This window comes from Phragmites australis, chromosome 21 (genome assembly GCF_958298935.1).
Source record: "Phragmites australis chromosome 21, lpPhrAust1.1, whole genome shotgun sequence".
NCBI lineage: Eukaryota > Viridiplantae > Streptophyta > Magnoliopsida > Poales > Poaceae > Phragmites > Phragmites australis.
In genome coordinates, this window is record NC_084941.1 from 18,614,252 (window position 1) to 18,626,390 (window position 12,139).

Sequence of the window (12,139 nt, forward strand, 5' to 3'; positions counted from 1 at the left end):
TGCATTTTCTTGTCCTTTGTGAAGCTAACTGCATAACAATTTCTTCGAACGTATAAAACACTTGAGTACTTGACGAACAACCATCATCTCATGTTCCAGAAAGCTCTAATTAATCATTACAGACTGCAATGTTATTCGGAGATTTGTTTGATGGAACAGCAGTTCAATAAACAGTGATACTGCCAAGTGTAGGCCCTTGATATTGATAAAAAAAATCTCGACAATAAAAGGTCCCAACTAGAGGGAACATCAATCCCTGAAACACTTAACAAAGGCGAAAATCTATGTATTTAAATGAAACATATAATAATATTTAACAGAAAATATTTCTATCATTCACCAAATTATCTTCCATTGTCATTAAATTCATGCAAGATCACTCCACTTTAGCCTTTGCCATCTACTTTGTAGAAATTTCCTTAATGATGATTGCGGAAGCACAGATTGGTTTTTGCAGTTTCACTATGTTAAAAGGACTGTTTACTAGATGTCTTCTTAAACTAATGGATTAGCTTCAAAGCATCTCCAAATGTAAAGGTCTCTAAGGGCTCTCTAACACTACCCAATTTTTTGGCCACAAATAACCACTCTAGTCAACATGTACTGCCGATTGGAACATGTTTATTAGTTATGGGAAAACATAACAGTAAGCCACGTTTAAAAAACAATAGAAAGCTTCAACTTCTTGCAAGAAAAACAAAAATAATTCATCAGATAATTTAATTAGAGTTTTTAGTGGTGGAGCGGACAACTGAGCGATAGCTCGGTTATAGAGCCTTCAGTTGAGAGGCCATTCACCTAGGCTTGAATTTGAATATTCGTAGGTCGTGTGAGTACCTCTCTAAACGGTTTGGTAATCCTCTCTCTTAAGAGGGAGAGCCAGGGAGACATCTTCTCCCTATGGTCAAGTTTTCTTTTAGTAGTGGAGCTGAGGTCTTGGAGGTTGTTAGTCTGTCCAGTCACGACATTCATAGACTTCAAACGGATGCTGGTAAACGACAATAACCATGATCCTGTGCCCTACTAACCTGTGAGCCAATTTATCCTTGATATACCGAAGTCTAAACAACTTAAATTACAGTTACTTTAAAACAATTAAAGCATGCAGATCTATGGACTAGTAACCAGACCGGATTCAACGAATAAATGAAGAACACAATGAAACTCAAAGAAGAGAAAAGGATGAGCTTGAAGGGACTAAAAAAATATCGGGAACAGAAATCAGGCGATATTTACCAATCAGCTGTGTAGCTGATATATTTCCTACAGGACTCATGATTGTCAGTTTTCTAGCTCAAGCTATGGGTTACAGAAGTGTTGAGTCACATGTCTTGTGACTTTTCTTGCCCCAATGTTGACAGCCTTCCTACCCATTCACATCAAACAGAACACAGATTGTACTACCAAAGTTATCAACATCACGTTTAGGACAACACAACTCTGAGCAAAGGCTGAACCTGCAAGTATGATGCAATGTATGTTAACAGCTAACCTACCAGTATGTTGTGTCAACAGCTAACCTACCAGTATACCATATGCGAACCACATTACCAAGACTGAGCGACAGTGCCACCTCAATGAAGCCTTTGCAGATAGCATAATGACCTGACTGACACTTATTTTCTTACTAGTAGTAGCAACCCGACAGAATAGACTAAGCAAAGAAAAGTGATAGTGACACCTCAATGAAAAAGGAGAAAGGTAAATTAGAACAGGAAAAGCTTGAATCCATAATACAGGTAGGCACAGTAGTTCAACACAAGGGGTTTCTCAGGAGAGGAAGAGATAACACCAGACACCAAATTCCAGGGGCCCCGGTAAAGCACTACCTTCTAGGTGTGTCCAACAGAGAGATGCCACACGATATACCAGCATAAAGGGCAGATGTCCCACTCCACAGCGTCACTAAAGTCGTCTCCTTAGTACTAAATCACGCATGGCTATGGGACTATGATTGCGCCTATGATTCCTGGGGACACTATTCTTGTCAAATGTGAATTGAGATTATCGTTACCTTTTTCCTCCAGGGAGATTTATATATTAGTAGTAAGTAAAAAAGAAGACAGAAACTAGGAATGTGTACAACAAAAAAACATACATAAAGGCACAAGGTTAATGCTACCTTTTGCATCTAAGCAAGAACCGAAACCAACTCACCGAACTTTCTTCCGGGATTTGAAAGGGAACCCACCAGGTGGCGACGGCGAGAACTCCAGCGGGAGCTTTGGCAGTTCTCCCTCACAAGAGAGCATCCGAATCACCTCCTCACTCGATGGTCGACGAGTTGGAGACCTCTGGATGCAGAGCAGTGCGACAGTAATGCAGAGCAGAGCCTCGTCATGGTTAACATCACGCAGGGCAGGGTCAACAAGATCAAGCAGGCGGCTGGCGCGTGCAAGGTGTCTTGCCCAAGATATAAGGCTTGCCTTCTCAAACTCGGACATGGGCGACGCTGTCACCTGCAATGGCCGGCGCCCGGAGATAAGAACAAGTAACAGGACGCCGTAGCTGTAGATGTCACATTTCTCCGATAAAGGGCCGCCGCCACCGTACTCTGGAGCCACATAGCATACCGTGCCTCGCATGCTCGGCGTGCTGCTCACTGTACCGCCGCTCTTGGGCACGAATTCACCACTTGCCCAGTCACGGCTGCTTCTTGCACCGTTCACCCACCAGTTAATGCTGCCATTGCCATTGCTGTTGCTATTGCTGCTCCTCCGACTCCAGCTCTTCACCATATTCCACTTGGACCGCGCCTTCTCATCCAAGTCATCATCAATATCCCTCTCCCACCATTGCAAACCTGTCTGCTCGCTCTTCGATTTGGCAAGTGACCGTCGTTTCTGCTTCTTGGTGAGCTCATCGACATAATCCTCACGCCACCATTCCCGAGCCCTCCGCTTCGTTTTCTTCCTCTCTGAGACTGGATTTGTCACAGCTGCCCCTGCAATCCAGTCGCTCTTGGGGCGCTCCTTCTTGATCTCTGATCTAATCCACTCCATCACATAGTCTTTTACGCCATTGCTCGCTGCACCGTTGTCCTGCCGCCACCACCAGTCACTCCCAGTGCCTGATGCCGTGGCACCACCGGTACGTGAGCCGCCATTGCAGCTGCGGCTGTTAACACCACTGTCAACGCTTGTTCTGTCAAACCCAGAAGTGGACGCGGCCTCTGCCGGTGATGCAGATGTGAAGCCCTCATCATCCTCCGGCGATTTGGGCGCAATATTCGCCTCCCCGTTCACCGTAGTAGTCACTGTGCTCTCCGCCACCACCGAGACGTCATCGTCACATCCCCCATCGGGATTCCCATTCACATCACCCCCTTCGGCAATCACGTCGCCTTCAGCAATCACGCCGCTCTCCGGCTTGCCGTCGGGGTCAAGGTCGGAATTCACGCGGGCGAGGCCGAAGTCCGCGAGACGTGCACGGAGGTCCATGTCGAGCAGGACGTTGCTGGGCTTCACGTCCCCGTGCACGACCGGCGGCTTGACGACGGAGTGGAGGTAGTGGAGCGCAGCGGCGACGTCGCGCGCCACCGCGAGCCGGCGCGGCCACTCTTGCACGAGCTCCGGGCGCCGCCGCCCCAGCAGCGCGTCCTGCAGCGACCCGTTGGGCATCAGGTCGTACACTAGCATCATCCGCCGCGCCCGCGCCTCCCCCCGCGCCGACATCGAGTACGCGAACGGTAGCAGGATGGAGTCGCGAGCCTCCTCACCGGGCTCCGCAGCCGAGGCCAGGAGGTGGGAGGCGACGGCGATCTCGTTGTGGAACTCGCGCTCGCCCTGCAGCGACCCCGCGGCGTGCATGACCTTGACGGCCACGGGCCGCCCATCCTTCCCTCCTCCTCCGCCTCCCTTCACCGAGAGCACGCCGCGGAACACGGGCCCGAACCCGCCTTGTCCCAGCTTATTCCCCGCCACAAACCCTCCCGTGGCGCGCCGCAGCTGCCGGTACGACACGCGCCGCAGGACCCCCGCACCCTCTGTCTCCTTCCCCGTTGCCCACGCCCGCTTCCTCCTCCGCCACCACAGCATCACCACGAGCACGACCGCGACCACCACCAGCGCCGCCGCCGCCCCCGCCCCCGCCCCCGCCGCGGCGAGGTGAGGGCGGCGCTGGTGGTGGCGGGCGGCGGGCGGCGGCGAGGGCGAGGGGAGAGGTGGCTGGCGCGAGGGCATCGGGATGGGCGGCGGCGGAAAGCGGTGCGGCTTTCCACCATTAATTCGCGTTTCCTCCCAGCTCGAGCCGAGTCTTCCAGATCACATGCCTCTTGACTCCGCGACTCTGCTCATGTGCGTGGCGTGGGTTTCAGTCTCACAGGACGGTGGTGGGTCTCTGTGTAGAGCTGCGCGTGTGCGGAGGAGGCTGTGTGACCTTTCAGTGATTCACTGATGGGTGGGGTCAGCAGGGAGATGGGCCCACGAACAGGTTGATGTGGTGCACGCACTGGGCGTAGCGTTAGGATCGTAGCCTGTGATTAATTTAGTTGGTTGATGGGTGCTGATGATAAAGTAACAGGGTGGATTGGGGCAAGAAGTCAATGTAGGCCTGGTCCATTGGAAGGGTGCGGCCACGGGATTCGGGGGCCTACAAACAAACTACTAGTACACTGTTACCACTTACTCCCTCCCTACGTTTCCAAATCCGTACCGGCAAACTTTATAAATTTTGCCCATTGGCATAAAAAAATATTAAGATTTGTCACATTAAAATAATATTAGTAAATTTGTAATGAAAAGTACTTTCAAGTAATTATATTTTCAATATTATTTATAACAAATAATTAGAAAAAATAATGGCCAAAGACTAAAAACATTACTCACTCTTATTATAAATGTAAATCATTTTAGATTTGTATATAAGATTAAGAAAGTAAATCAAATGATATTTTAGATGTTTATTAACGGTGTAATGGAAAAGATGATTCATTCTTTTACGAGAGTGATAATATTTATGAAGCAAGCGAAAGGAAGTGAGAAAAGAGAAAAATATGCATGGAATTCTAGGACGACTTACATTTAGAGAAGAAATGAGAAGACTAAAACAACCAATATTTATAATCAGAGAAAATATATTTATCGAAATACCATACTAGATTCTATTTTTTAGCTCATGCGAAAGTGAAAATGCACTAACTATTTCAAATGCTTAAAATAGCTTAGAGCTTTTGGACATTTTTAAATAATTACTTGGCGATAAATGATTATCTTCTATAATCCACAAAATTACAATTGTAAAATCAACCTAATTTAATTTGCGTTATGTGAAAAAGATATATATTACATAAATATAGATTTCTTTTTCTAGGATGGATCACTAACAAGGTTCTTTTTATATGTCACTGAATGTTATGTTCGCCCTTTATATGGTACACATTCTCATTGATACGTGAACTCTACCCAACTGGCCAACTCACACATGCATAGACTGCTCACATCGATGGGACGAACGGAGATTTTGAGGGAAAGTGAAAGAGAACGTGAATGTGGAGAGATATGTCTACCACATGGGAAAAATAGGGATGTGGATGCCACACTCAAAATCAGCGACAAAACCAGCCTTTCAATACTTTTTTCGTTTCGTAATATTTATTCACGTTTATTATTACTGTCAGTGATATAGGATCCAGGGGTTCTCGAGTCCTGAGGTCAAAACAGTACGGTACCACATGGCGCCTTCCCTCAGAGACTATCTCTCTGAGGGCCCGAGGAAAAAGCAAGGTCTGGGAGTAGGTGCTCGAGGCCAAGAACAATTGGTCCCCGAGTACCCAGAGAGCCCCGAGGACCCGAGGAAAGCAAGATCCGAGAGTAGGCACTCGGGGCCAAGAACAGTTGGTCCCCGAGCACCTAGAGAGCTCCGAGCACCCATCAAGCCCTATGTCGGTGGACCCCGCAGGAACTCCACGATGAGGTGTCGGTCGGTGGGAGGCCCGATACCACATTTAATGGGGAGCGTGGGCGGTCACATCCAGCCACTTTCCCCCCACGCCTGTCGTACTGAATACGCCAGTCCCTGCCGCCGCCTGGCAGGAAGGCGTGGGCACAATTAATACGGCTGGTCCCATCGCATGTCCCCCCGCGGGACCCATGAAGAAAGACGGTTTAAAGATATCTTTGATGGGCACGAGGCTTATCACCTTGTCACATCAGACCGCGACAGACCTACTTTGCCCAAACGGGCATGAGAGAGTACTCAGAGGCTGGCTGATGGGCGCCCCTGCGCCTGCTAAAGCTGGAACGCGAAGACCAATGGAACCGTCCGAGGGATATTTTTTTAAACCTCTGTAACATCAACTGTAGACCAATAATGGTTACTTTCCATTTATTATTTACGAAAACTTGTGCTCTCGTTCTGGGCACTCACTGAAGGGCCTCCCCTCAATAGATAAAAGGGGGGAGGGGCACCTTGTAACAGGAATGAAAAGAGATCGAAAGGGATTGAAGAGATCGAAAGAAATCGAAAGAGATCCAGAAAAAGACAGACATCCGAAGAGCATTGATAACATACTAGACACACAAGAGTAGGGTATTACGCCTTCATACGGCCTGAACCTGTCTAAATCCTTAGTGTATTCATTTCTACTAGCTAACGAAGATCCATCCTATCTAAGTCCCACACGCATTAACCCCACGTATGAGGTAGTTCCAGGACCATCTCCCAGCCAAATCTCAAAGGGGATCCCTCAGGATCCCTGCTCGCGGTGTTCATTCACTGACAATTACGTATAAACCAAGGAATACTGAAATCGAATGAAAAAAATACATAGAGATAACTATACTACCCCTAATCAATACAAGTATGAGAATAAATAACTTATTAGTATTGAAGCAAATACATGCATACACAAAGGACATAGCAGGAAAATAGATCATAAAGCATCCTTAGTTACTGCAATAAATAAATAATTTGAGACAGATACTTCTGATACCGTGAACAAATATTACGAAATGGATGGAGTATTAAATTGAGAGAAGAGTTGAGGGACAAAATATACGTTTTTCCTTTCTGTAAAATTTCAACGCTATAGCTATGAATTTTGTAGGCCTGGTGCACCGACAGGTGGGAGGAATTATATAGTAAGTCAAGATAAAGACTAGAATATCATGTGTACTAAATCTCATTGAAAGGTGTAACTATCCTGGTTTGACCGATAAAACTGACAACGGCCCTGTCACGCATGCACTGGATTAGTTTTGTGGCCGCTCTCGTGAATTTCAAAACATCTGTCCTCAGCTGTATGGTCTACGGTGGAGTAAAGGCATATTACAATTTAGAGCGTAGATTATGAATTGTGAAAATTAGATTGTATGATTTACATAAGCTCGTGGAATATGAATTACTAGATTATTACAATTTAGAGATTGTATTGTATAATCTAATTTTTATTATTTAATTTATTTATTATTTTGGTTTGTAGATTTCAATCATAATCTGTAATCTGCAAGTTAAAATATATATATCTTAATTAGATTAGTGGCTAAGAACTGTTCCGGTGTACCACTCGTCTCGACAAGAGGTTTTAGAGGTGGCAATCAAAGTCCACCGTACCTGCAGCGTCACGTGATAGCTCCTTACAATCTGACTGTGCGTTTTCTTCTGCTAATTCTGTGTCTTCCAAGAGAGATTTGGTTGGTGGAGTACAAATCACTCCATGTTTACTTTCTGCATTATTGTATTCGTTTTGAACAAAGAAGAGGAAAACAACGTCAATAACACGGGACTATTTCTTATGTTGGACGGCATGCCAACTTTTTTTTTCCTATTTTTATACGGCGTCATTGTCTGCCGTAGGGATAGCAATTATGTCCATTAACCCGTTGACCCGCGGCAAAAGAATCCTATAGAGCCGGTATGTGCCGTGGACTTTGCCCCTGGTAATGGGTTGGAACCGAACTTAGAAAAGAATGGGCTGGAACCTTTGCCCATCGGGTAGGCAGGTAAGGGCCATGTCCGTAGGTAGACAATGCCCTCACGGGTACAAAATGGGCCTGAGCCTATAACGGACCGGGATTCCGAAAGTCGAAGTTATGGTGATTTTATTACTGACACGTGAGTTTGGCTCTCGGCGTCAGTGACTAACGGTGAAAATAGAGAATCCCAGTGGCAATAACGCTCTTGCTACCATCTCTAGCCTTTGAAGTGCTTTAGAGTAGGGATAAAAAAAGAAGTGCTTTGTAGTCTGTATTGAACAACTACGGGGCCCTTCTCATCATCAATGGACGTACAATGGAAGATTGGATACTTTCCTACCATTTTGAACACATTAGCCACTCAGCCATACGCAATCTCTACATAAATTCGTCGACTCAGCTATACTTTCCAATCCTACTAAGATCTTGCGTTCCAGAGATGCGATAGGGCGTGTTTGGTTTGGCTGTTCCGCTCGTGCAGGACGCGCGCGTGCAGCCAGACAGAAAGGGACTGGCGTTTGGATGTCTGCACCGGTGGGAAATGCTGCACCCGCTGGTGCAAATGCATCCGCCTAGCCAGGCCGGCGGGAAACGCCGGATTCGGCCGTTTCTCTCGGGGCTGGTCGGCGGGATGCAGCGGATTAGTACTAATAACAAATAATTAGCGTATATTAGCTCATATTAGTATATTTTAAATTATATTAAGATTTAATATGATAAATTAATTACTATAAAGTGTTTTATACAAAATAAACATCCTGTTTAACACTTGTTTTTTTATTTCAATCTCATACAACATATACTCATGCGAGCAATCAAACATAATCTCTTCTCAGCCAGACTGAGCACATGCAGCCAACCAAACAAACGCTACTGTATCTTCCTAGCCTGTCTCAACTCAGCCTGCACGAGACATACTAGCCAGGCTTAGCGCGTTCGAGCAATCAAACATACCCTAAAGGATTGCTGAGTAGGCACCAGAACAAGCGAGCTGGGTTAGTTGGCAGAGTGGCCAAGTGAAACGTGAAAAGATACTTAGTTTATACCTGTCATTTATCCCAAACGGTCACTACATATCTCCGCATGATTGATGGGGCGGGTGGGTTGGAGTGGGGATTTTGTTTTAGGGAACTTTTGAACTTTAAATGTATTTTTTTTAAACCGGGTGTGTGTTTTGAAAACAGTCTAAATAATGATGTTATCTATGATTATAACACAACAAAATAAGATCTATATTAAATATTTTTTAATTTTACTAAAAATTCAGTAATTCGAATGTGTTGTTTCAACAATTCACAAACAAATATTGAAATTATTCTGGCAATTATGGAATTAGGTTTCACATACAATTGAATGATGTCTTTCAATTTGTTGAGTGCATAAAAATTGTGTTTCCACATACCACACATACAAATTGTTGAACTTGTATCCTTTTTACAGATTACTGAATCAAGCCTTTTAAATTCTTGAGTTTAGAGGAAAGGCAAAAATCTTGTCCACATGTAATTAATTACAAGGTTCTGAAAAACAAAATGGATAGAAAAAAGAAAAAGAACAACATAACTAGGAGTGAGCTGGGCCGAACCGGGCTTTTCGTTTTGAGGCTGACGAATTTGATCAGGACCATAGACAAGCTATCTTCAGAAAATTAGAGCATGGCTATAACTCGAGAGAATGAATTAACTAAACAAATTAATGAAATCTTACCATTTTTTAAAACAAGATCGGCAAGAGAGCTGTCCACTTATATTAAAAAGCAGAAATAAACCCTAGACTGGCGAAATACAAGGGTGTTAGATTGTAGGATCCAAGAGACACATGATTTATGTGAAAGAAACTCTCTAATACGAAGGTAAAAAACCGCGAGAGATAAGTATATATTATGATAGCTCATGGTATAAGTACAGAGGTTGGTCCATATTTATAGGTCCTGTTAAGAGTGTATCCGACTAGGAGTCGTCTATCTATAATTTTGCGACATAATATCCCTAACAAATTGTCTCTGAAACCCGGAAGGGCTAAACAATGAATATGATTACTAATGTCTTCAAACACTTCAAATGAAGCTAAATTAAGCAAATAACTAGTAGATCTCAACACACAACTATCAACAAAACAGACGAACAATCTGAGTCTTCACAAATTCATAAGCTTAGTAAAAGTCTAAATCTGTGCAACTAATATGTGGTATTGAAAAACATAAGCCAAAATAAACCAAAATATCACCTGTTGTACGAATAAAACATTCAGTGAAGAACTCATCTCATAAAATCATATATGCTCCCCCCAAAACATAAAACTCAGCACGTAACGCTCCTATAAGAGCAAATTGCATGCGTGTGACCATCACATACACGAAATTGAAGGCTATAAAAGAATATAAATCCCATAACATGATCATTAACAGCTCTTTTAAAACAATAGTCTGGATGAATACCTAACATGCAATTAACAGAGTATAAAACTTCCGTAGTAGACCTTTTTGAATAAGCGAAGACAACAAAACTATGTTGCATCTGCAATACCAAACACTGTAATATCTAGTAGAAAAAAATAACTTCTTTTGCACTCATAATCCTCCACGTTGAACTCAATTCAGAGCAAAACCTTCACATTCAACTAAAAAAACTCTAAAGAATATTTAGAAACCATTAAGCTGATATGAACGATGTTGTTGAAACATCTATAATGATTAATTCAAAATGATCACTACGTGAAAAATTTACAAAGGTGACAGGTCATAACCATCATGGGTGACGGGTGTTGCACCTGTCACCCCGAACACGTCACTGATGACATGTAATAAGTGACGGGTAAGGACCCATCACTAATAAAGTCATTGGTGACGGGTCAAAATTTGACTCATCACTTATTAAGGTCATTGTTCGCCCAAGCCAATCCAGCTTAGGCCTATCACCACTCACCACATGTCTCTATCTATTTTTCAGGCTGTTTTTAGAATGTGCGTTCCGTGGGAATCAAACTCGCGATGACCCCTCCCGCGCGTAGCTACCTAACCATCTCAACCTCGCGTGCGTCCTGAAGGGACTAGGATAAAAGATCTTTTTAACTATTTTGTCGAGGGTCATAAGTGACGGGTCACAGTTATGACCCGTCACTAATGTTAATTTTAAAATAGACATAAAAACCAGTTGACTCGGAGTGTCTTCGGTTATATGACCATAACTTTTGCATACAGACTCTGATTTCGACGTTGTTTTTTTACTCTATGGACATCTACATAGAAAGTTACATCCGTTTCTCCCCCACTTTGTCAGGTTCGACGAATTTTTCGAGGCCTAAAACAACTTGGAAGATTGAGTTCTCGTCTCTGGAAGTTTCTACACCATTTTCGGAACGAGCGTTTGTGTCCATAGCCCTTACCCCTTATATCAAACTTGAGCAAAAATGTACAATAGTTCATATTCTAGTGTTTCGGAAGTGAGAAAAAATAAGAGAAAAATAAAATAAAAATAATTTTTTTGCAATGTTTGGATCATTTTCTGTATTTCTGAATAACGTCATTAGTGACGGGTCATAACTTGACCCGTCACTTATAACAGGCCTATGAGACCCGTCAACCGATGAGTTAGTCATTGGTGACGGATCAAAACTTGACCCGTCACCAATGACTGCCCTATGATAACTTATGAGTGATGAGTCGTCATTGGTGACGGATCAAGTTTTTACCTGCCACCAATGACTGGTATTAGTGACGGGTCACAACTACGACCCATCGTTTTTATCATAAGTGAGGCATATTACGACCCGTCACTTATGTAGTGTCTCTTTTATCTGTTTTTCACGTAGTGGATCCAATAATATATTATCACAATCTCTCCTCAAACTAGTGTATCTCAGCAACATGTAAAACGGCCTAAATATAATAGCACAAAGGAACAATGAAACATACCATCGATAGAAGAAAAAGACATGATCAATGATCAGTTGCATAAAGCCCTATTCTAGTCTCCTATTTTATCTTGGCCGTCACCAGTTGCACTAAAGTTCTTTATGTTGACAAAACTGCATATTGCACTCCTTCCACATTCCACGCCTTCATTTGATAGTAGCAGAGAGCCTCCCGACGCCTAGTGATTGACTGTTTCACAATTCTATTTCAATGAGAACCTCCAGGTAATTTGTTCTCGCTCCTTGCTTGCTGATTGGTACCATCATGACAGAAAGCATAAGAACGCTTAAAACGCCTCATGTCAACTAGGCCG

The 12,139-nt window shown here is 43.8% G+C and overlaps 1 protein-coding gene across 1 annotated transcript; it reads right to left on the reverse strand.

Annotated features, from left to right (window-relative positions):
* Positions 1-1,981: 1,981 nt before the first annotated feature.
* On the reverse strand, positions 1,982-4,323 carry LOC133903457 (receptor-like serine/threonine-protein kinase At2g45590). Its single transcript, XM_062344842.1, has one exon. It carries the CDS (start codon positions 4,179-4,181, stop codon positions 2,154-2,156), a length of 2,028 nt encoding a protein of 675 aa, XP_062200826.1. The 5' UTR covers positions 4,182-4,323; the 3' UTR covers positions 1,982-2,153.
* Positions 4,324-12,139: the final 7,816 nt, after the last annotated feature.

Coding starts and splice junctions, on each gene's coding strand:
- LOC133903457 (XM_062344842.1), bottom strand. CDS start 4,181: ATGCCCTCGCGCCAGCCACCTCTCCCCTCGCCCTCGCCGCCGCCCGCC.